At 50.5% G+C, this 22,681-nt stretch overlaps 3 protein-coding genes across 3 annotated transcripts; all 3 read left to right on the top strand.

Moving 5' to 3' along the window:
• Nucleotides 1-3,271: 3,271 nt before the first annotated feature.
• ETH_00013855 (phosphatidylinositol transfer protein beta isoform, putative) lies at nucleotides 3,272-13,774 on the top strand (the record flags this gene model as incomplete). The annotated part of the gene is made up of 25 exons (XM_013378135.1): nucleotides 3,272-3,316; nucleotides 3,608-3,783; nucleotides 4,004-4,066; nucleotides 4,207-4,243; nucleotides 4,332-4,403; nucleotides 4,606-4,677; nucleotides 5,195-5,736; nucleotides 5,902-6,431; nucleotides 6,659-6,783; nucleotides 7,041-7,120; nucleotides 7,226-7,597; nucleotides 7,772-7,817; nucleotides 8,027-8,071; nucleotides 8,225-8,465; nucleotides 8,557-8,613; nucleotides 8,752-9,015; nucleotides 9,215-10,446; nucleotides 10,684-10,865; nucleotides 10,986-11,116; nucleotides 11,324-11,503; nucleotides 11,764-11,990; nucleotides 12,171-12,526; nucleotides 12,694-12,771; nucleotides 13,011-13,103; nucleotides 13,618-13,774. 25 exons carry the CDS (start codon nucleotides 3,272-3,274, stop codon nucleotides 13,772-13,774), a joined length of 5,403 nt encoding a protein of 1,800 aa, XP_013233589.1.
• Nucleotides 13,775-17,419: 3,645 nt separating this feature from the next.
• Nucleotides 17,420-20,865, top strand: ETH_00013850 (kinesin motor domain-containing protein, putative; the record flags this gene model as incomplete). The annotated part of the gene is made up of 10 exons (XM_013378134.1): nucleotides 17,420-17,674; nucleotides 17,779-17,997; nucleotides 18,157-18,489; nucleotides 18,623-18,710; nucleotides 18,837-18,946; nucleotides 19,227-19,355; nucleotides 19,596-19,696; nucleotides 19,894-20,159; nucleotides 20,379-20,493; nucleotides 20,679-20,865. The coding sequence occupies 10 exons, from the start codon at nucleotides 17,420-17,422 to the stop codon at nucleotides 20,863-20,865; spliced, it is 1,803 nt and encodes a 600-aa protein (XP_013233588.1).
• A 1,195-nt stretch (nucleotides 20,866-22,060) lies between these two features.
• On the top strand, nucleotides 22,061-22,658 carry ETH_00013845 (uncharacterized protein; the record flags this gene model as incomplete). Its single annotated transcript, XM_013378133.1, has 2 exons — nucleotides 22,061-22,177; nucleotides 22,545-22,658. The coding sequence occupies 2 exons, from the start codon at nucleotides 22,061-22,063 to the stop codon at nucleotides 22,656-22,658; spliced, it is 231 nt and encodes a 76-aa protein (XP_013233587.1).
• Between the last annotated feature and the right edge of the window lie 23 nt (nucleotides 22,659-22,681).

Below are 22,681 nucleotides of genomic sequence, written 5' to 3'. Positions count from 1 at the left end.
ATCATCTTGGGGACACTGTCTGGTCACGACAGTTATGACAGACTGGAGTAGAGACGCAGAAGTTGCATTAATCGCGCAAATAAAGACATTGCTTATTAGATCTATTGTAACAATTGCGAGCTTCCGAGGCTTTCCGTGGGGCAGTGGCCCGCCTGGTGTAGTGCTGGGCACTACAGTGCTTAGGGACATGCTCAATATTAATGGCAAAGGGATCTAATAGCGCGACATTCCAGTTGTATGTGTACATTATAGAGACGGGTGAGCCCGATAAAGGCCCATGAGCAGATGGCCTAGCTGCAGGGCCAGGGTTGGGGCTGAATGTTCCATTCTGCATCACAGGGGCGCACTGGGGAAAAGCTAGTTCCGTTTGGAGGTACAGGAAGTCATGGCCTTCTTTAACATTGTGCTAGCCTTTAAAATCTGCATTTAGATGTACGTAGTATTCTGCCTAGAGGCGCTCCGAAGTTAGCTGCTCTTAATGACACGTATTAGGGCTAGGCAGACGCAGCTAACTTGAATAAGGGCTTTTGCGGGAATTTTTCAGCGGCGTATTTGACACTTTAGTCAATTTAGATCTACCCGGTGGAGCAACAAGCTGGGACGGAGCAAGACATGCACGTTCAGCTGTACAACGGGAGAGCAATAGATTAGGATAGGACCGGGCCCTTGAACTGCAAGCGACATAGCTACGATAACAGAAGCCGAAACAATCTTGTGTCAAAAACGACTCCCAAATCATCCTTTTAGCTAGGCACACTGGGCGCCAGAAGAGGTAGATATGGAGCAGCAGAGATAATGGTGACCTCGACTAGAGCAAGGGCTCGTCTGCTCAGTGTCGTGGCAGCGACCGGCAAACAACGGGATTATCCGGGCAATTTCAGCAAGCGGAAATTATTCGCTTAAAATCGGAAACAGCTGGAAACATGGTGACGTTGCGAATCAGTCACAGAACATTAGCAAGCCACTTTGAGCAACCGGGAAGTTTCTACCTAGTTCCTTAAGCAACTCATACAAAGATAAGTTCCTGGAAGTAGAACGCCAGATGGCCGTCTGTCGCGCTTATCTTGTTCATCAGCCACTACTCAGGACGAGAATAGGCTCCTTGTGGATACGAGAACTACCTAATATCTGGGTTGTGCATATGTGGGGGTGCTTAAGATCAACATGGGCGGACTCTTCATAGCTAAAAAGTTTTCAATGCCTCAAACACACCCAGATAAAACGGCGAACGAAAAGCAGTTAAAGAATTTGTCGAAGCTCCTCTTAAGCACTGTAGTCTCATTCAGGTATATGTTTCCAGCACCTAGGAGCAGCACTCCATGACCCTATTAACTTGGCGTTTCTTCCTCATACCAGTACTGCTTGAGTTTGTCTTGACGTCGACTCTGTGTAGTTGTTAACTTGCACAGTTTTCAGATTACTCCAGAATTTACAAGCTGTCAAACTTTCTGACCAAAACCATTGAACACTCACACTTAATCCTACGATAAAGCAGCTGTAGATTAAGCTAGAACCACAAGTTCGAATCGTTGTGCTGGCACTGCGCGTGTAGTCCTCTCACAATACCCCTATTGGTGCTCGCAGACATTCGCCAAATGCTTCCTATTACACCTTTCTGAGCACAGAATATTGTGCTTCGAATTTCTATTACCGAGCCTCTGCATTACCCGTTTTCTTTTGAGAAACGGCCCTCCTTCTAGCAAGAAGCGCGTCCTCGATTGCCTGGACTACAGAAGCCTCCGCTTACACGTTGCCTCTCCGCTCTCTTCTCTTTTCGTTGCCGGCGTCATTGTTGGGAAAGGCTTTCATGGGAATCACTGTTTTACAGAAGTTCTGGCGTGCGTCCGTGTATCGCAGTCATCCTTGTCAGGCGTAGAGCCGTCCCCCCAAGGCCAAGGACAACTCTCTAACCTAACTCTAGCCGGATCCTGATTTTAATAATATACTTTTCTCAGTAATCTTTCAGACCCTGCGAATAGTGACCCCCGTCACCCCACGTCGCTAGCCAATTCCCGGAATCCCAGCCTCTTACTGTAGTCAGCTATTGCAGTTGCAGCTGCCATTTGGGGCACTCAAAACTGTGCCTTACAAGAAGCTACAACGAGGACTCAAAATAGAGGCAGCTCATGGGTTAATGCAGACAAGGAAATACCGTATGTGGCCCTTGAAGCAGTGCCATGCGCGCGCAGACAAGCCTCTGCTATGGAACGCTGGAGGCGTTATTCCAGGGCAACAACCGCAGCCCCTCTTGCTGGAATTCTACAAGCGACCAGCACGAAGCATGTTCAATAAATAGGGCTGCTCTAATGTTCTAGGGGGTGAAAGTGGCTCACACTGATACTGGTGAGCGGCGAAGCGGCGAAGTCTCTGAATCCTCTTAAAGAGCTGCCCCGCTGAGACCACAAACTGCTACCCAGCTATCCTAGACTGGTGCCCTTGGCCCTCTTAGTCTCCAGCTCCTTTTTCTGAGCAGACTCTCCCGAGCTTCTTAATTTCCAGTTGCGCAAACCCCTGATTAGCCCCTAGCATTGCACAGAGCAGTATCCAAATTCTCATACAGGAAAGAACTTTTCGTGAAAGTAGCCTAACTGCTACGAGAGACATGGCAACACGTAGCATGGCGCCTTCATGGAATCTACAAAAGCGCAAACTAGGGACCAAAAGGCCCCCCAGTCTACAAAACGCTCTTGACAGGCGGTCCCTGCCATCTAATTCAAAAGCAAAGATGATTAATGACACAGATAAGAATAAACAGAGGGCTATTCCAGAAATGCTGACGGCCCATTCGTTAGCAGCAACCGGTTTGACCAGGGGCCCCCCATAAGTCGCTGAGCTGAGGTTTGGAGGGCCCCGCGAGCGAAATGTGAAATTTCTCATTTTCGAGTGCTTACGTTTGAGAAATTAGTGTCAAAAATAGCATATTCCTCATGAAGGCAGTCACTTCTCTCCGTGCGGCCGACGTGCTGCACTAAGGGCTTTGCAGCAAGACGCTGAATTTCTCCAGAGGGCCCCCCAGGAGGCCTCTGTTGGTTGCCAACTGGCTGAGCAAGTCTCCACGGAACTTGCTAGCTAGCAGCCACAAGCAGCCTTGCCTGTGGGCCCCTAGTTGTCCACGGACTTCCGCTCGCTGCCGAACACCTGCCGCCTTTCCTACAGTGTGCATACATCACTGAGTCCTTCGCGGGCCCCCAGGCCTAGAGGCCGGCTTGGCTGAACCTGGCGGGCCCATAGGTTTGTTCTTCATGGCCCTTTTGGCATCTCCCTGGGTAAAATGAAGGTCGTCGAGTTTCGCCTCGTCCTTCCCCTAACTCCAGAGGTATTTTCAACCATGCTCCGCATGTAGAGGCCCCCTAGAGACCTATCTTAAGAATTTCAGCGTATAATTTCTCTAGAGAGCCTCCGTTAAAGGCGTTCTAAGGTGACTTGATGCGGCAACTTCAGACAGCAGGCCCAAAGAATGTCTTGGGGGACCCTGCATTTGCTCTGTCACTGGGATTTTCGCCGTCCTCGAAATTGATGGCGCTGTTGCTCCCCCCTCTGGTGATGATATTTCTGCTTTTTTGCTGCCGTTACTAATGTCACTGCCTTTCTTCTGCTGCGGCTACAGGAGTACCGGCGCTGTCAGATATTTCTGGTGGCGCTGGCGGCGCTGGAGACTGCGGAGGCGCAGAAAGCGACAGGGGGACCCCCAAAGGCCCCCATGATAGAAGTACTTGCAACCGAAGACTACAACAATAATGGCGAACAGGGGCAATACACACACAAGCGCTTTGACCTTGCGGAGTAGGGCAAACCCTGAACCTTAAGTCCACGTAGAAGTTTCATTAGAACCGTTCAGCTTCTCAGGGATCGTTCAAATTGCAGAGTGACTCGCTCGAGACTAAAGGACGTGGAAGCACATGTAGGGCAAAAGAGTGAGCCGAGGACACGGTTCACTGCTTGGCGGCAGGGTTTGGGTTCGCCAGTCCACACCTTGGGTGTGCTATTCACGGCGTTTGCGCAGGAAGTTGCCAGGATGGCTTCTTAAATTTGTGGATAGAGGGAGTTGCACCTTTGACGAAAAGTCGTGAGTTTAAGTTTTATACATTACAGCTTTGGAGTTGAACATTTCGTGTGTACAAATGGTTTCTTGCAATTTGATGCTTGAGCTTTGCGCACTGGACTTGCAAAATGAAGCTCTGAATATGAGGGTTTCTTTTTGCTCAGATGGAATGCTTATCCCCGTCTTCGCACGCAATATGAGGTAGGGAGGTAAACATATAGTCTCCTGTCGACATATCTGATGGTAGAATGCAGGGTCTAGCATCTCGAGTTTCGGCTTTTGCGCGCAGTCGGAGAAGTTCTCGCGGGCAAAGATTTCGATCACGAGTAACCATCTAGTGGGTGTCTGCACGGACGATAATGTAAGCCCCTTTTGCTGCTGCTACTGCTGGTGATGCTGCTGCTACCGCTTATGCAACTCCTGGGAAGCGTGTAATCCTTTTGTGGGAAGCTGCTGATGTATCTTCTTTGGCAACCGCGGCGATCGCGGTACCCTATGTGGAGTATCTGTGAAAGATATATAGCGTTTGAGTTGTATGAGTTGCGTGTCCTGTTCTTGCTTAGGCCACTGACCTTCCTCCTGAAGCTTTGCGGATGAGGAAGGTCGACCTCATTGATATCGTCAATGATAGAGGGGTATGTTGGAATTAGGGGATTCGCAGGGGGGCCTGCTGGGCTGTGCAGCGGTAGTCCCCGGGATGTCTTATGCACAGTCCGGGGTAGCCGTTTGAAGTGTCATTTTGGCTCTATTGGGTCCCTGTGGCCCATGCTGGACTGGGGGAGCTCTCTCTGGCTTTTTGTGCGTTATCGTGCCTTGTGGTCTGCACGTCGCCCTTCATATCATTTCTCCTACTACTACTTGCAGTCTGTTCCATGTGTTTATTGCAATGCTCACTCGGGTGCCTGTTGTACATTTTTCCACCTACGCCGGCCTGTCGAGGTTTATCCCGATAGTTCAGTATACAGTAATTGTATCTGCTCTCCTGTTTTTGCAGTCAGTATATTTGTACGTAGTGGGCAGGCTTTTCCTGTTTCAATGCTCCATGGATGCTCAGTTCCACCATATTTCTCTCCCGTTCCATTTATTCAAACATTCATTGTATTTGCAATATGCTAAGATTTTGGTGTTTTCTGTTCGGGCCTCCCAATTCAGGGCAGTGCGTCCGACGAATTTCGAAAGTGGAAATCTGAAAAAGCGCAGTTCGGTCCTTTGCGCTCCGACTGGATTCAGAATGTCCCTTTAGTGCCGCCTAAGATCCGCAGAGCACCTCGGAGGCCCAGGGGAGTCTCTAGAAGGGCTTCACAGCCTCCGAATGCCCCTGACAGTCGTGCAGGCACAGTGGACGACCCACGAGAGCGTCCACAGGCCAACACGGAGCCCTCCAGTAGCTCTGGGGGCTCTCTTGTCACGTTATCTGGCGAATTACATGCCTCTGAGGGAACTTCTGCGGTGTCTGAGGCATGTTTTTCTGAGGAGGGACCAGCGCATTCAGAGGAACAGAGTTCATTGGTAGCGCACCCGCCTGTGGCGGATCTGGTGCCAGCATATCCCCTGATGACTTGCTACAAGTGCTTTCAAATTGACTTCCCCTACTTCGGCATTATATCGGGAAAGATAGAAGGATGGGTGGTGGCAGCAATGCGAGAGCAACTGCTACACTACCACAGACGCGCAGTTGCGTGCATCGATAAGTGGTAAGTACAAGCAGCACATTTTTGACGGGTGCAGAAAAAGCGGAGCGGGGGGCGAGAATTGGGAGTAGCGAAAATATGCGCAGCTGCTGGGGCCCTGTGCAGCTGGAAACCGTGCTATTGAGGGCCTCGTGTTTAGGTTCCGCAAATTTGGGCTCGATTTCTCAGGTATGACTTGTCTTTGGAAGAAGTCCGTGCCTTCGAGGAAGACGTCAGGGAACAGCTAGCTGTCCTGGCCTCTCTCTCCCGCAATGCCACGGCGGCCTCCACTGGAAGCGCACAAGCACCGGAGCACGAACTTAGCGGCCGTCCAAGAAGCCTTTTAGCAAGCCCCTTACCAGAGTCGGTGGATGGCGCGGGAGAAGCTGGTGCCGATACTTCAGATTCTGACGAGAGCGCATCTGGCGTGGCAGGTCGAGGTGAAGGAGCCCATCGAAGATGCCTGGAAGTCGTAGAAGAGGCCCTAGACGACTGGGATGTCTATCAGGGCTACAGTTTGTTGCCATTTCGGTTGTCCCCACGAAGTGTTTCTTTGCTGCAGAAGCTGCAGCAAAGTATCCCTAATGTTTCAAAGTTACCGCAGCAAGACCAGCAGTATCAGCAATGGAAAGCGCGAAGCTTCTGTGACAGTCCAGCGGGATCCCCCCCGCCCGTGAAGCGAGACAGTCCGATACGGCACGGATACTTGGACAAATTAGGTATGTTGAGAACCACGCTGTAGCTTCGGGGTGTAAGGCCTTCTCTCGTGGTGGGGCTGTTTCCTCTGCCTCTTTTCTGCTGCGGGTGCAGCAACCCTTGCGACTGCCGCTGTTGAAAATGTTTAGGCTATGCCAAGCCGTTCGACGCTGCCGATGCTGTCGCGCTGGGATGCCAGACTTTTGCTGCTGAAGCAGCATTCTTCATATTGCTAATATTGCCACTGCAGGTGATGGTCTGTGGGGCAGCCGATGGAATTTGCGTTATTTTTTGCTTCGGGGAAACCGACTTCAGTACTTCGACGACCCCAGGGACCCCAGGGCCAAACAGTCTTTCGTCCTCACAGGCGCTAAGGTCTTCCGCTGCTCTTAATTCTGTTGTTGCTCCATTCAATATCACTGTTGCCAATATATCTGCTTGGTTGCAACTTAGTGGCATTTTACTGCTGGGGTTGATGCATGCGACCTACTTGCCTCTTCGGAAATTCCTGTTGATGGTGTCGCTGTCGCAGCTACCACAGTTGCAGCTGCTACTGCTGCCAGAACGAGACAGTTATTGCTAGTGAATAAGTATTTAGGGTTAGGGCTCCAGGATTCACGGTTTATGCTTAGGTTGGCTGGGCCACTGATTTAGGAGAGAAGCCATTCGCCTTCTACGTGGAGACTCTTTCAAGAAAACGCCTTACACTCAGGTTTGCTTGTGAGGGTTCAGGGAGTGCTAGCTCGAATGCAGTATTGGAGGTGCATTGTCGATCGTTTACAGTATTGGTTTGATTTACCGATATGTGTTGTCTCAGCGGCGCCAGCGAGGAAGAATCTCGCGCTTGGCTAATGACACTTCATCAAGCTGCATCAACAGGGGATAGCAGCAATGCTAGCAAGTATATGGCTGGTCAGCCTACGGATTTGAAAGCTCTGCACTCCTTGGCAACCCCAGGACGGCCCTTCAACTTATCAGAAGTGCTTTTTCGCCACCCCTCAGGGGAACCTGTGAACAATGATGAGCTTTCCTCCTTGGCAGTTAGGATGACCTCCAATGCGGCCTCTCAAGCTGAGCCGGTGGCTTCTTCTCAACCTGCGGAGTCGCCCTTAGAGCAAGCTGCAGCTGGGGCACCGTCTGCTGCTGCTTCAGCTGCTTGCACTGCTGCACAAGACCCTGTTAGCCAGAGGTACTCTTCAGGCGCCATGGCTCACGTAGACTTCTTTTTTGCCGTCCTGGGTGTGTCTTATTTTTGGTACAGGGCAGATGGTTGACTGTGTGATTGATCCCTGTGCTGTTATGACTGTTGCTGCTGCTGCTGCCTCTGATGTTCTTGTCGGTGCTGTTGCTGCTCATGCTACAGGGGCAGCAACGGCCGTCTTGTGTCGGACAATAACAATGACAAGAAGGTAATATATTCGCATTCTGTTGTTGCTGCCCTCTTGAAGGCATCCAATATTGCTTAGGGCCCTTTGGGCACTTTTTAAGGACCTCGCAGGGTCCCACTTAAAGGCCAACTTTGGAGATGCTGGGAGCACTTACTTCCAGAAACTCTTGTGCTGGTTTTCATTTCCCGTGGGAGACCTGCTCCTGGCCCTGTGCTTTATTCATGTTGCAGCAACAAGTAACGGAGAAGCTGCAGCAGCAAGTGTCCGGAATGAAGGTGGGAAACCGAACCTGTAGCTGATGCTTCCGCCGCTGTATTTGCCGTTACTACTGCCCTCAAGCCAAGTATTAAGTTTCGTGCTATTGTTGCTCGTAGCCTCTATCTGTCTGCCAGTGATTGCGTCTCCGGTTGCATCTTTTGCTGCTGCAGGGGCCCCTGAAAGAGGCCCTTGCGAGTCTAATGAAGCGGTGCCCTTGGAGCCGGTGCTTCGTAGGAAGGGGCGTAGCAGCTCCGCATATGGCTTTTATGGGAGCATGCGCGGCAAAAGATGGCCTTGATGTGCAGCAGCAGGCACGGGGATCGCAGCAGATGGGGGCCCTAAAGCGTTCTCTCTCGAACATCCTTGAAGAGGCAGAAGGGGTTGGATGCAGACCATCTCTTTCTGCTGAAGGTATTGCGCTGACTGCGTGCTGTAGAATTTGTAGCTGTCCGAAAATCTAGACATTAGTGCTTAACAGTTACGATTCTGCTTGTGTGTGCAGCTTGTGCGGTGGGGGCCCTCGTCGTTTCCTTGCTGCTGGTGGTGCTGTCCGCTGCTTGTGCGGCATGCTGCTTCTCAAGTCTTCTGCTTCTTATGTGGCGTATGGTGGGTGGACGCTTCGGGCCCCTGGGACTATTCAAACAGATCTTGAACGCCGCTTCCCCCACAGGCATATTAGGTTGGAGTGATTCTCCAGGCAGGGCTAATGGGGGGCGTTCGTGGTACTGGGGGGCCATTCTCACACTGTTTGAGGCATTCAGGGCCGCAGCAGCAGCTACTGTTGCTGCTTTGCTTCTCTGGGGCGCCCTGTATATTTTATTTATCTTCTTCTGGAGCAAAGCCCTCCAGAGGAAACGGGAATCCCCTGCAGCGAGGGCGCCTCCCCTACTGAAGGCTGCGTGCCTAGCAGAAGGGCCCCCAGAGTCTGTCTTGTTGTGTGCGCTTCCCCCAGAAGCCAAGAGTAAGCATCAACTTCTACGTGGGTGCTGCACCTGAAAAAGGACCTAGGCAGGCTTCGTAGGGCCTCTATTCTAGCCTCCCGTGGCCAAGGCCCTCCCATTCTTGGCCCGCTGTCAGTTCTCATTGCAAGCAAAGGCCGAAAGGCGCCTTCACCGGGCTTACTTTTTTCACTATATGAGATGTGCATGCTTGTGCTGCAGCAGTAGAATGGGTGCCCCCCGATCCCTCGGCGTTGGGTGCAGGGGGCCCCTTCTTAATGGAGGATGTCGAGACTCTCAGGCCCCTGGACCTGCTCCTAAGTGACCCGAGAACTGTTTCTTCTCTGTGCTGGTGGGCACTTCGTCGAGAGGTCCCCAGGCTGTCAGACTTTCTTGCTTGGCTCTTAGCTCCCCTTATCCAGCAGCAGTTGCAAGAGCAGCGCCAGCACCAAGCGCCACAGCAGGAGCGGGGGCTGCAGCAGCAGAAAAGCGAGGAGCTCACAACAACAAACAAAGCTGTCGCAGCAGGGATGTTGCTGTTACAGTTGCTCGGGCGGCTGCTAGAGCACCTGATGCTAATTTGCTGCTGGGGCGGCATAGCTTTGGGAGGATTTCTGGGAGCCTTCCTAATCACATTTTTGGGCTCCCTCTGGGTGCCCCTACGCTTGCGTCGAGTATCTTGGTCTGCGTCTCTTGATGGTAACGGATATCTTCTTTTCTCCCAGCTGTCTCCATTGCCTGAAGAACGTCGGGAACTTCGTGGAAGCCTTCAAGACGATTCTGCGAGTTCCTTTGCAACAAAGTCTCTGTGGAAGGTGATCAAGAAGTGGGCCTTGATCCCTTTGAGATGCTGGCACCCCCAGGGCTGGGAGCCTTTGCCCCAAGGGGCCTCTCAAGAGACTTCCCATGGCGCTGGAGGCTTCGAGGCTCTCCTCGTTGTTCCTCTTCCTGCAGTTCCAAGTAACTCTTTGTCCACCGGCCTAGAGAAAGTGCAGCAGCTACAGCAGCAGCTTCAGAAGGAGTTGCAGCAGCAGCACTGGTGCTTGGCGTCTCTCCGGCTACAGAAGACGCCTGATGCTGATCGGGAAGGGCAAACGGAGAATCTCTGGGCCTCCCGTGATGCTGCTTCTGCCTGGGATGCCCGCTCCTGGAAAAGCGAAGCCATTCCGATGTTTAACAGCATGGCGTCTGAGGCCGCCTCAGAGTCTTCTGCATGCACTCACGCATGTGTTGTTGAAACCGACGAAAGCCCCTGTCTCGTCACTTGGGTAGGGGCACTTCGTTGGGGTACACGGAATGTCCCTCATTGGCTCGAGGGTTTGTTGACTCTCAGGCAGGCAGAAGCTGCCTTGGGATCACTTCTTTCCCACCTTCGAGCTCGCAGAGGCCTCCAGTCGGGGGGACCCCCGACATCTTACGGCGTTAGGGGGCCTTTGACACCTTCTCTTCATACTGTAGGTTATTCTTCCTAGCCACTCTTGCAAGACACCAACTAGCCTTTGGCAGCTGCTACTAACTACTAAGCGGTTACTTAGGCTCCGTGCTGAGTCTGTAGGAACGGTTTGCTCTTCTGGAAGGATCCCTTTGAAAGCTCTAATGTGGGAGCCTCTGGGGAAGCGCTTCTAGGAATGTCCCAAAACCCGTCTAAGTACCGTTAGATGCTTGCTGGGCTTTTTGTTTGGTTTGTGTAGGTCTACACAGAAGAGCCACCACTGGGGCCCTTCACTGCATGCACGGGCACAGAGAATGCCGGCATGAACCTTGTAGGGCCTCTCATGGAATTCTACAAGGCCCGCGGGGCCCTCAAAGGCTTCGAAGCAGAGTCTTTGGCCCGTCAGCGGGCGAAGCAAAAGTACAAGGACACTGCAAGCAAGTGAGGTCCCCGAACTGGCGAAAGAGTTCCTTTGGAAAGCCGCAAATAGTCAGACTTGCACCTACTACGGAAAAGCCAGAAGGTTTTAAGGGTCTGTCGATGTGATGTTGCTGTTCTAAGGCCATACCCATTGGCCGGCTGGAGGAAATGTGCCTGGGAGGGCCTAATGCAGGAAGAGTCCCTAGAGCTCGATAAACAGCGGTGCCTTCTCATGAAGTTGCTGCGAAGGCAGCGTGCAGATATCCCCAGAGGTATCATCACCCCCTAATTAATCGTAGTCTAGCCCTTCCGGTTTGAAACCCTAGATCGTAAGCCTCTAGGGCTTGCTCCTTCTGTGCAGTGCCTCGTGTATTTATGGCTGCTTCCAGCAGAGGAGTTATGACATGGCTAAATGCTTGAGTATTAGGCCTAGGCGCAGGTGACTGAAGATCAAACTTCACAGTTTAGGTGCTTCGCAGGTCCACAGCTCCCTCCAAATGGCCCTCTTCCTATAGGGCTGCTTCGGGCTGCCTCGCTGCTATTGCTGCTACCGGATTGCATGGCACAGGGGCCTCCTATCCTCAAGAAAGTCTTTGCTGGAGGCCCGCTAGAAAAATTTAAGGCAACATTGGCATTCGCTGTGTCGATTTTGCACAGAGGTCTGTCTCTGATTATCGTGTTGCTGTCCTTGTGGTTGTTGTAGCCGCCTCTGCTGAGGCCACTTCTCTTTCGGTACTACGATTCCAGAAGTGCAAACCCAGCAGCAGCGGGTTTCTTTATAATGAGCCGATTCCACTTCAGCAGTCGCGCTGCTCAGTGCGTTGAGAGCCTTGCGTGGCACCTATTTCCAGCTTTTCGGCATTGTAGGCCAGGGTTAGGAATGGCATTGAAGTTTTAAAGTTTCTGTGTGAATCTTCAGGATGCTGGCAGGCCCCACCTCTGGCAGCCTACTTAGGAGAGACATTTCAGGGCCATCTGCAAGAGCCAGCAGGAACTCCCCGTGGCCAATTGGGGGCTTCTCAGGGAGGCTGGCTAGTTTACGTGGAGCAGACGGGCGTGGGGCCTCCAAGTACCCTTTTTTCGCTCTCTAGCCCGGGGTCTATGGCGCAGGTTTGGGGTCATCTATCTTTCCTTGTAAACTATCAGGTATGGAAGATCTTTAAAAGAGCCCCACATATACAAGGCCACTAAGGAGAGTACTGCGGAACCAAGGTAGAGGGTCATCATTTTTGCCTACCTTCGTTCATTGACTGAGAGTGCCTCGCATTCTTACCGTATCTTGAGGAAGCCCATCTGTGTATTTTTGCTTGTGGTTTTGCTGATCAGCCTGGACGGTGTGTAGTTACACTTAAAGGCAAAATAAACGTCTGTTTCTCTAAAGGGGAGATATTCTCGTTCTCACTGCCTGAACTGCACATTGAGGGTCTTTTGTGGGGTCGGCGCCACTTTTATTGGCAAGGGCCCCTTCATGTGGAGGGGCCAGACGTATGCTGCACCGTTATTGTGGCTGGGGATGCCCAACAGGGCCCCTATGGAGGTGCCTTTCGCGATGAGCTCTTCGGCCAGGTGCTGCAGAAGGATTCTACGCACGATAAAGGCACGAAGAGGCCCGAGTGTCCCCTGGAGACATTGGCAACTGTCACTGGGTCCTATACAGATAAGCTGTTTTGGAATGATGAAGAGTCAGTCTGCTGGTGTTGCTGCTGGTGCTGCTACGAACGCGCGAATATGTGTGGTTTAGCTGTTTCTGCTTTCAGGGATCCGTATTCTCTTTCTTTCATGCTTTTTGCTGGTTCTTAGGAATGTTTCTCAAAAAGCAGCTTCGTTTAGTTTTCGTTTTTCTCTTCAGGATTTGGAGTGTATACACCGCTCAGACCCTTCACCTCTTCGCAGTGCCAGACGAGGAGGCTCTTCCCATAGACAGCAGGTCAGACCCTAACGCCCTTGTGCCATTCGCCCACTTCACCACTTGCCCAATTAGCTAGCGAGAATAGGATTCCACTGACCCGACGGGGCTCTATAGGTTTTCTGGGGTCCACCTCCTGCCCTCTCCATATCAGAAGGAACTGTGAAGCTCCCACCGCCGGGCGCTGTTGACGTCTCAGATTGCCTTTATTGTTGAATCTTTGATGCTCGCGTGCACGTCACCGCTGTGACTCTATTCAGATTTAGGGCTGACAGCTTGCTGTTGTCTTTGGGGGATGAAGACGCAGCAGACAAAGTGAGACGAAAACAGTTGGCCATCGAGGCCTCGGACATGTAAGGAGGAAGAAACTCAGGAGGAAACTCGGGGGAAAGTCTGGGGGCTTATCGTCTCTCTTTTGCTTCGCATTTATCGCTTCACGTGAATGTTCGGACTTCGTGCTTGTTTGTTGTTGGTTCTTCCACATCGTTTTGTTCGTGCCGCATGGCCCCTACTCCTACGGAGCATCATGCGTGTACTAGCTTTCCTGTCCTCGTTGTCTTATATGCGTCTAGCTGTTCGCTTTTTCTGCATTGTCCCGTTGTATTCTCTACTATATAATTTATTTGCGCGTTGACCCCTTTCGTGTATCAGTATATCACTTCGGTTGCCTCTTCGATCAATTTTCGCATGGCTGTGTGCCAACTTGTGTGTGTTTTCTGTATGTGAATGTTAACATCTATTTCTTATTTGCAGTTTCTTATTCAGTATCGCTGTTCGTCTGTTTTCTTTGTTCTTTGAACAGTCTGTGCTCCCACTTTTTCAAGCTTTCCGTGTTGGGTCTCGGTTTCGTCCCTTGCTGCTTTGCAGGGCCCAGCAGGCGCGTTTTCTGCGCCAGCAGTCCGAAGGGCTCGCCACAAGTCCGGGAGGCCCTACTGATTCAAGGGATCCATTTGGGGTTCCTTTAACAGCCCACTCAGAAGGGTGTCCCGGACCCCAAAAGCCGTCCCCAGGGGACACTCAGTAGATAGTCCCGTGGGGCTCTCAGGGACATAGACTCCAGGCTTGGGGGTCCCCCAGTCTAATTTGTACTCCCAAGTTTGTATTTTAGGCCGTAAAGAAGCCGCCAAAAATGTTCCGCGAAAATCCAGGGTTGTAGTGTTCCCCTGCGGAGTTAACATGCTCCTCAGCGCAGCATGGAAAAGTGCAGCAGCAGCAGCATTAGACACAACAGGAGGAACAGGAAGTATTAGCAATAAGACGAAAGTAGCAAGAGTAGCAACTTGAGGAGAGTTCAACGGTGGCGGCACGGTGCAGTAACAGCAACGTCTGTGCAGCAGCAAATATAAGTGGCCTAGCAACACCACTAATGGCGATAGGAGCATAAAGACCCTTTAGAAGCACTTGTAGGGAACAGTATGTGTATCTAACTTGGGGTTGATAGATCTGGCCGCACGCAATACGCAACGATTCGGGGTGCTCCCAACGCATCTTCAGTAGGGGCTTCTTTTAGGGGCCTCTGGCTTAGGCGGCGGGTACCCCTTATAGGGTCAAAGGGCCCCTTATCTGTTATAGTAGGGTTGAGAAAGACGCAGGGAAGAAAAACAGGCAAGTGAACACATACAATGACGCTACAAATGAAAGATAGACAAAAGAGTTCAAGCCAAAATCGAGGAGGTACGGGAACAGGGTGACGCGAGCTGCCAAAGAGAAACAAAAGGACGGCGAAATGAAGGCAGAACCGTCAAGCAACAAAGAGAGGTAGCAAATTTCGCCAAGGAAGCATTAAAGGCCTTAGGGACAGCTTTCCAATTAAGGAAATAAATTGAGACAACGCTAAGCGAGGGATAGGGCACGCGAAGGGAATGGGTTTATAAACAAGCTTGAAGGCATAAAGCGGCGCCAAAAGGTGAGCGTGAGCACGAAAGGGAGCTAAATGTGGTGGAGAGAGGTGGGAAGAAACAATTAGAGACGGGGCCTCTGGCAAACAGGTAGCTTGGGCTGCGTCTGCCTGTCGTTGTTTGCAATTGTGCCTTCGTCTGTCCGTGTTGCTGTCATTAACTGCAGCTACTTATCTATACCTGCGTTCGCCATTTGCTGTTTCTATCTCTTCTTATTTTTGTTTCCTGCTTCTGTACTCAGCTGTGTCTGATCCTGTCTGCCTTTTCTTTCTGCCGTTGTGCTTATTTCTGTCTTTGTCTGCAGCTGTGATTTTTTTATCGCTTTGCCTGCGTCTCTGCCAGCCTGCTTTCCTCTTCGTGTCTGCATCCTTTTGCCTGTCTACACGAGTCTTTTCGTGCTGTACTCCTTTCAGTCTTGTAGTACCGCCCTATTTACATTTCTTTACGCTAAATAGGAGGCTTAGCATAGGAAACAGAAGCGCCTGCGAACTTTGTGTCCGAATGCCCAAAGCATGACTCCCGTATCTCATAGGTTGTTAATACAAAATAGCACGTCTACAGAACAGTTCATTTACAATCACAAGCCCCCAATGCCCGAAATTTGCCCTGTATTCTCAACCTTTATGTTTGGCTGCAAACATCCGAAGAAGACCCTTTTGGTGCGACTCTTCTAGCTCAGAGACGTTTGGAGTCAAGGCTCTCCGGCAGTAACTGTTGTTTTTTGTGGCCCACTGCTGCAGCAGAAAAATAGTTGCAGTCCAAATGCCCGCTTGTGAAAGCATATCGATCCGAGTTTTTCAAAAACGGCGCATTAGATCTTGAATGCTTAGAGGTCCGTCTTAGCATGCACCTTCACAAGTGTATTCCACTTGACGTGGAGAGGCCGACTGACGGGTGTGTAACTGCAGAAGCCAAAACTAATTATGAGCCTTGAACCGTAGTCGTACGCAGGTTCGGCTAGTGTGCAAGCGAGCAAAAATGCTTAAGCACATAGGGTCATTGCAAACGTGCAGCGCCACGGAAGGCCTTCAGCTTGTTGGTGGCTCTTTAAGGGCGTTAAGGGAAACTAGAACGGTCAAGGTCGTAGATGACCCTCACCAAGCACTCTTTCTGCGAGCGAAAGGAAGTTAGAGGCCCATACTGGACACTCTGGGACGCGCCGCCTAACTCAACCAAGGTACGCATAGTTGCTTAGTGATGAGCTCCGCTAAAATATAAAAGGGGGATCGCGACAAGAACTGCTTAAGCGGTCATGAGCAACTAACAAGAGCCCAAGTGCCGGCTAATAATGCCAGAAAAGAAATATGAGAGGGGATCAGAAGGTGTTTTTGGGGGCTTTACGGACGGGATAACCCTTGAGAAATGCAATGTCCTGCTGAGAAGTGCCCTGACGTACCGGGCAAACTTGAGGACACAGGGGCTTTCTGGGACTCAGAAACCTCTGAGAAAGAAACGCGATTACGCGGTCCCAGAGTCTGCTGAGTATCCATTGTATGCTTCCTTCCGTGGTGCTGTTCCTGCCTCCAGATTGTAGGTGACCTCAAGAGGCGGTGGTCCACTTGACCAGTGCCGCGAGCGCTCAGGGCTAAATTGCAGCTTGAAGTATGGAAAAGTACCTAGTTTAATTTCTTGACTTTTTTATACAACTAACGAAGTGTTATAATACATTCTCAGGGCCTCCCTTAGAGTTCCGATCACCTGGGTCAGCCGGGGGCCCCGGAGGCCCCAGGGGACCCGGGCCCCCCCTTGCTCGTTTTCTTCTCATGCAGGTTGCAATGCATACAGTGGATGTCGACATACTTTGAGATAAAAAAGGGAAAAGCTTCTCTCCCATTTTCTTCACAGTCACTGCTGCATCTCTGCTTTAGACAAAACACGGGGACTGTAGAAGGCTCATGAGGTCACCTATACAGTTGCCGTGAAGGAGGGTGTAAGGCTCAAAGCCTGAAGCTAAGAGTCATATAGCTGTGAAAAACATAGATAATGTGCAGGAAATGAAGAGGTAAAGGGAGTTAGCGGGAAGAACGAAAGACACAGCGCGGGTCAGCCATAGGCGAGTCTGGGCGGGCGGCGCCGGCGTGTACCAAACCTCCACGAGGAGAGAGGGACACGGAAAATTGCCGCAGTGCACCATTTATTTGCAACGAAAAGACAAGACAGGAGGAAACAGGCTACAATATTGCCGTGGACAACGACCGAGGGGCAGGACACATCGAGAGAAAACCAAACATACGAATTTGTGCAAGTATAAACACGCATAAAATGGAACGCTCAGAAGACAATTTTACATGAATAAGTGAAAAAACAGAAAGGCTGCTAAGCAGAGAGGGCAATGCACATACAAGTTTACCTGCAAATGGCTGAGCGAAGAACACAAAGGCAATAGCAGCAAATTGCCACAGGATGACAAAAAGGAGGAAGTGCAGTGGACAAGCACAGACAAATGCAAGGACAATTTTCATCCCTTACTCTTTTCTTCTTGCTCTCAAGACCCTACAAAAGTCCAGAAAGGAAAAGTCAACACACCGGCACGGTTGAATTCTAGTTCTCTAGGTAGAAGCCCCACTGATTGTAAACCAAAGCAACCCCGAAGAAAGAAAAATCAAACGCCTGGAAAAGCTTGAAACGGGGAGTTGAAAACGGAGGAAAGAGGGTACTGCGACAGATACTGAACTTGCGTCAGAATTCAAACCAAGAGAAGTGGAGATTAAAAGAAACGAAAACACAGGCCGTAGCGATCACTTCCCCCTCTTTCTACTTTCTTCGCTACAATGTGTGCCAGCCCGCACGTGCGTACTGTAATTCGAACTCGACCAGTAACATTTTTGCCGGTGGATTTGTTCTGCGTGGACGATGAGAAGGACACTATAGAGATCCGGTCCCCTTCTCGAGAAGAGGCGCTTGCCTTTCGGTTCGATAAAGTGCTCCACGATGTAAATCAGGAAACCGTCTACAAAGAATGCGTGCCCTCAATATTACAAGGGGCTGTGGACGGACTTAACGGAAGTGTTATGGCATATGGGCAGGTTGGTCTCTAATATCCACAAGAAATACCGCGTCTCAGAGCCGACGACTGAGCGACTAGCATTCCTTAAATCGCGTTTGAGGGTGTGTAATTTGTGGTTGTCAGACAGGCGCTGGGAAGACATACACCATGTTTGGCAGTAGCCACAGTTACGCGTCTCGCGGCATCATTCCACGCTTCATCTCCGACTTATTTGCACTCCTTGAAAAACAAACAGAGTTAGAGGCTTCCGTTTTTGTATCCTTCTGCGAAATCGACTCTGAGCTCCTTTTCGATCTTCTGGCCGACGGTGGACTCGACGGGCAGACAGGCACGGAGCTGCAGGTCAGTCAGTCACAAAACACAATTTCTGAGTCGACGGCACAAGTATTCGAAGCCGTTGTAAAATGCGCTCGATGTTCTAAGGTCGGGCGTATTTTGTCCGGAACCTGCTATCAGATGGGCTAGCGGCAAGAGTCTGGCATTCGTGATTTGTCTGCTCAGATTCAGGAAGACGCGAAGGGGGGTTTGACTGTGCGGGGCTTGACTATGCGTCAATGCAGCAACTTGGAGGATGCATTGAACAGCTATTTCTGGGGTGCAAATTTGAGGTCAGTTTCATCCCATGGCATAAACCCTTGCAGCAGCAGAAGCCACTGCATCTTCACCGTGTACGTGCACTGCAAGAACAACGCTGGCGGAGGAGAGGGCGTGAAAAGTAGCAAAATTCATTTTGTAGATCTTGCCGGCTGTGAGCGACCCAAAAAAACACAAGGTGATGGGCCCCTGCTTAAAGGGACGGCATTTATCAACAAAAGCCTATCTTTCCTGGAAATGGTGAGGACAACGGCAGACAGGTACTGACAAAGTAAATCACTTCCTGCTACGGCATGAGAGCTCGCAGCTGGGCGCTTGCCAAATAAAGTTGAAGGCTGACGGCCTTGCGATCAGGCGTTAGGTTCCTGTGTAGGTGGTCGTCGCTTTGGGTGAGAAAGGCAGGGACCATATACCTTATCGTTCCAGTCGTCTAACGCACTTGCTGAAGGACACTCTTGGCGGTACGAAAGTCAGGCTTGAAACTTGGGGTGCACGGTCTAGGCAGTTGTCTTTTTCGTTTCCTGCAGCTGCAGCTATCGTTGCCTTTCCCGCTTATTTTGCTGGAGTTGCTGTTGCTGCTGCTGCAGGTAACAGCAACACATGCCTGATAGCAAACATTTGGCCGGAAAAGGAGCACTTGGAGGAAACGGTGTCAACTTTGCGTTTCTCTCAGCGAATGATGCGGGTATATTCATGCGTCTGATCAGCTGCTTCTTCTTTCTCACTTCGTGCCCTGTTCACCGCAGTCTTTGTTCTCCGTTTGTCTCTTTGTCCTTCCCACTGTCCTTCCTGTATTTAAGTGCCTGATGGACATTGGGAACGTCTTCAGCATGCTTTTCAGCTGAGAATCTGGCTTTTCCTCTGCCTAATGTGCCTGCCACCACGGCTTCTGCCAAGCCACGCAACTAGAGACCCCGCGAGCCGGCTAAGTTTCCATTCGAGCCTTTGGCTGGTGGCTCCTTTGTTGCATATTCCAGGTGGCGAACAAGGCGGTGGTAAATCTGACGATTGATCCTCTTGCACTTTCCAAAAGACTGGAGAAAGATGTGGCACGTCTTCGCCAAGAACTCCAAATCACCAATTCGCTCATGGGCAGGCACTCCTTGGTGCGTTAAACAATACAGACACTTACTGTTTAAGCTCAAGGTCCATTAAACGCAGTGTTAAGAGTTCAACGCTGAAGCTACATATTGTACAGATGGTCAGAGCCTAGCCGTCGGCGCTAGGAGGTTCAATACTACACTGTGAGGTCTAGTGACAGGATTCGGGGTCTGAGACCGGTCTCCCTTTTAGAACCTAAGGTTTGCTTTTGCGCTGCTTCGTTGGGTTTGGCATTTTCGGTGTAGTCTTACGACGCATCGTCTCCTGAGGAGCTGGAAGAAATGCGCAAGACGGCAACTCAGTTTCTCAACGGTGAACAAGAGGCGATCCAATTTACCTCTGTCAGGTATAGCAGCACAGAAAATCAGAAGAGCAGTAGTAGAAGCAGCAGCATCGGCACCAGCGAAGGTACAGGAATGCAAAAGCCATAAAAGACACAATGTCAGGAGCAACCAGGAGTGCATACCACTCTTTCGACACAACAATACCGTCCTTTTCCCAACGTAGTTGCCGCTGGTGCTTCTGCTGTCACTCTTGCTGCAGGCAAGTTGAAGAGCTTCTGCAAATGATGAGGTCTGTCTTTCAAGAAATGACGGCAACAATTCGGCGGGAGGCAGCAGAAGCAGTGTCTGCTGCCGTTTCGTCTCCAGACAGTGATGTTACGGGGGCTCAGGGGGCCAATGAGGCTGCGGGAGCCTCCAAAGCTAAGGGTTCACCGGCAACTCCAAAAACGGGGAAAGACCAAAACAAGGCCAATCAGCAAGGGAGCTCCCAAGGCTCACCACAGCAAGGGCCTAAACCAGTGCAAAGTAAGTTTAGGGGCGTAGCATTGCTGTATGTTGGCTCGTTTCACTTATCTGATTAAAGGGATAGGGATGCAGCACTAGCAGCCCCAACACTAGCAGCCGCAGTACTAAACATTGCAGCATTAGAATCAGCCAGCAGCCTCGCTAGTACATGCAGGAGCTGTGGTAGCACTAAGACCAACGGCAGCGGCTGACATGAAGTACTGCACTATGTGCCCACAGAGGTTGGGTATGAAGACCCCTCAGTAGGTGGCATTTCTTTGGGAACTGACCCGGACCAGTCCGAAATTGCTGTGGCCGACAGGCAAAACGGCTCCCGGCGCGCAGCTTCACCTCAGTGAGGGCATTGGGTTCACTGTTTACGGCCGTGGGCTATAAGATTGGGGCTAAACTGGCCCGCTGTGGTGGCTTGTGTCTTGAAGTAATTCAGTGCTTCAAGAAGCATACTGCTGAGCTTGAAAAAGATATATCTTTGGCTGATTAAGGCCCAATAGTAGCCTCTAGAGTGTTTTATGATTTCAGGCCCAACGGGGAGAGTGTGCGTGCGTCTGGCACTGCAGTGCCGGGCTCTTCTCGTTGCTGGGACAGACGAGAGGCCTATAGCCAGTTTAGAGAAACAGAAGGCAAAGAACTAAGCAAAACCATAAGGAATCTTTCACAGCAACAAGCCCAACAAAAGCAACAACTCAAAGCCATTAGCAAGGTCTGAGGTGGAAATGGACAAAATAAACTATGGATGCAAAAGAAGATAAAATACACGGCAGGCAGAAATGAGGAAACACGCAAATGAGGGGAAGGGGAGGCAAAATAGCTGACTGGGAAGAACGTACAAAAAAGGGATGGACACAAAGAAACACAAAAAGAAATACAGGAGGCAAAGCAACTAGTCAGGACAGCGTAGCGAGGAAGACGCAGTGGCAGAGACAGAGAGAGAGAAAAGCAAAAGTGCATATAATGTAGCATTACAAGCATGGAAGGAAAAAGACAAAATCACAAGCATATGCAGTCCCAAAGCCGTTCATGAATAAATACAGTTTCACAGGAAAATCGTGACAAAGCAATTGATTGCCAGGACGCCATAGAGCAATTCAATACAGGCTAAGACTAATAGAGATGAGGAGAATTGGGGAGAATTAGGCGATGAGCGACGCAATAGGGGACAGCACGAAACGCGAACCTTCGTTGTTTGGCCTGTGTCTTTTTCATCATTTTCATGAGTATTCGTGTTTGTCTCCACTCAGGATATTTTGCAGATGAGGGAAGCCATCAGGACAATCCGGAGTGAGCTCGCGTTTAAGCAGCAGAACGAACCGGAGAGCCAACAGGTACACCCTTCAGGCCATAGAACCACAGTGAAGACTCTTGAATCTGCGCCACGCAACTCAAATGACAAACTCTAGACCTTAAGCTGGAGCTGAAGTGGATAGGAAAACAACGGCCGTAGAGACAGTTAGGCACTAGTGCACCAACGAGAAATACTGAGAGGGGAGAGACATGGACGCTGATACATAAAATGAAGAAGGAGCAAAAGAGACACATAAGCATAAACACAAAACAGCACATGGACGGATAGATAGAGAAAGCGATTCGATATTAGGTTTAGGCATAGGAAAAAAAAAGATATAAGAGGGTAAATCCATAACTGAACAAAACAGAAAAACAAACAAGGACAAAAGATTGCTAGAAAGGGGTACAAGCAGCAGTCGGGCAGAGAGGCAGCAAACGGAATTTGAGAAAGGAGGCAAATGACACGATAAAGGCAATCAGAACAACAAAAAACAAAGAACAGTCTAGACAAGTTGCTCGCAAAGGACTAGTAAGGAGGAAGAGGCATGTCTAGATAGGAACAGGTGGCTAAGAATTCAAACTTGCGTATCTAATACAAAAACTGAATGTGCACTGCAATGAAGACACATGGCAAGATATTTGCCTCGCAGACTCCCCAAGAAGGGACAGACGGCCCTCGACTCGTCGACGCTGAAGAGTTTCAAATGCTCAAGCAAATACGAGACCTCAAAGCAGTCAGTTAGCAACAGCTGGAGCTACTGCTGACGCTGCTGCATCAAGTGTTCGTGCATGGACTGTTGCTGGACTTCTCCCTTACCCACCCTTCTCCTCAGGCCTATTTGTCCACGCCAGTTTGCATTTATTGCTGCGTTTCTGTCCTTGAATGTTCGTCAGCGCCTGTTCTTTTTTTGCCTTCCTGTATATCTACATTAGGGAAGTTCCAGAGGACTTTTGTTTGTTTTTTTTATTAGACCTTTAACCTGTGTTTGAGTCATTCTGCTCAGCTGTGCATGACTGTTTGCGCCTGCCTGTATTTCAGCGCTTGCTGTCATTTTGCCTCTTTAATTTGCTGCCTTCCCAGTTGCTTCTCATGCCTCTTAGGCTGCCCGCCAGCTCTATTCAGTCTACTGCTCGCTGAGGGCAGAAACAACAGAAAGAGAAGAGACCCTCAACGAGCACAGGCTTCAGCTCATGGGCGCTTTTGACTTCTGGTGAAGTTCACGTACAAGCATTGAAAA

Source organism: Eimeria tenella, genomic scaffold (genome assembly GCF_000499545.2).
Source record: "Eimeria tenella Houghton genomic scaffold, Eth_scaff74, whole genome shotgun sequence".
Classification (NCBI taxonomy): Eukaryota; Apicomplexa; class Conoidasida; order Eucoccidiorida; family Eimeriidae; genus Eimeria; species Eimeria tenella.
This window is presented reverse-complemented; position numbering and strand designations above follow the sequence as displayed.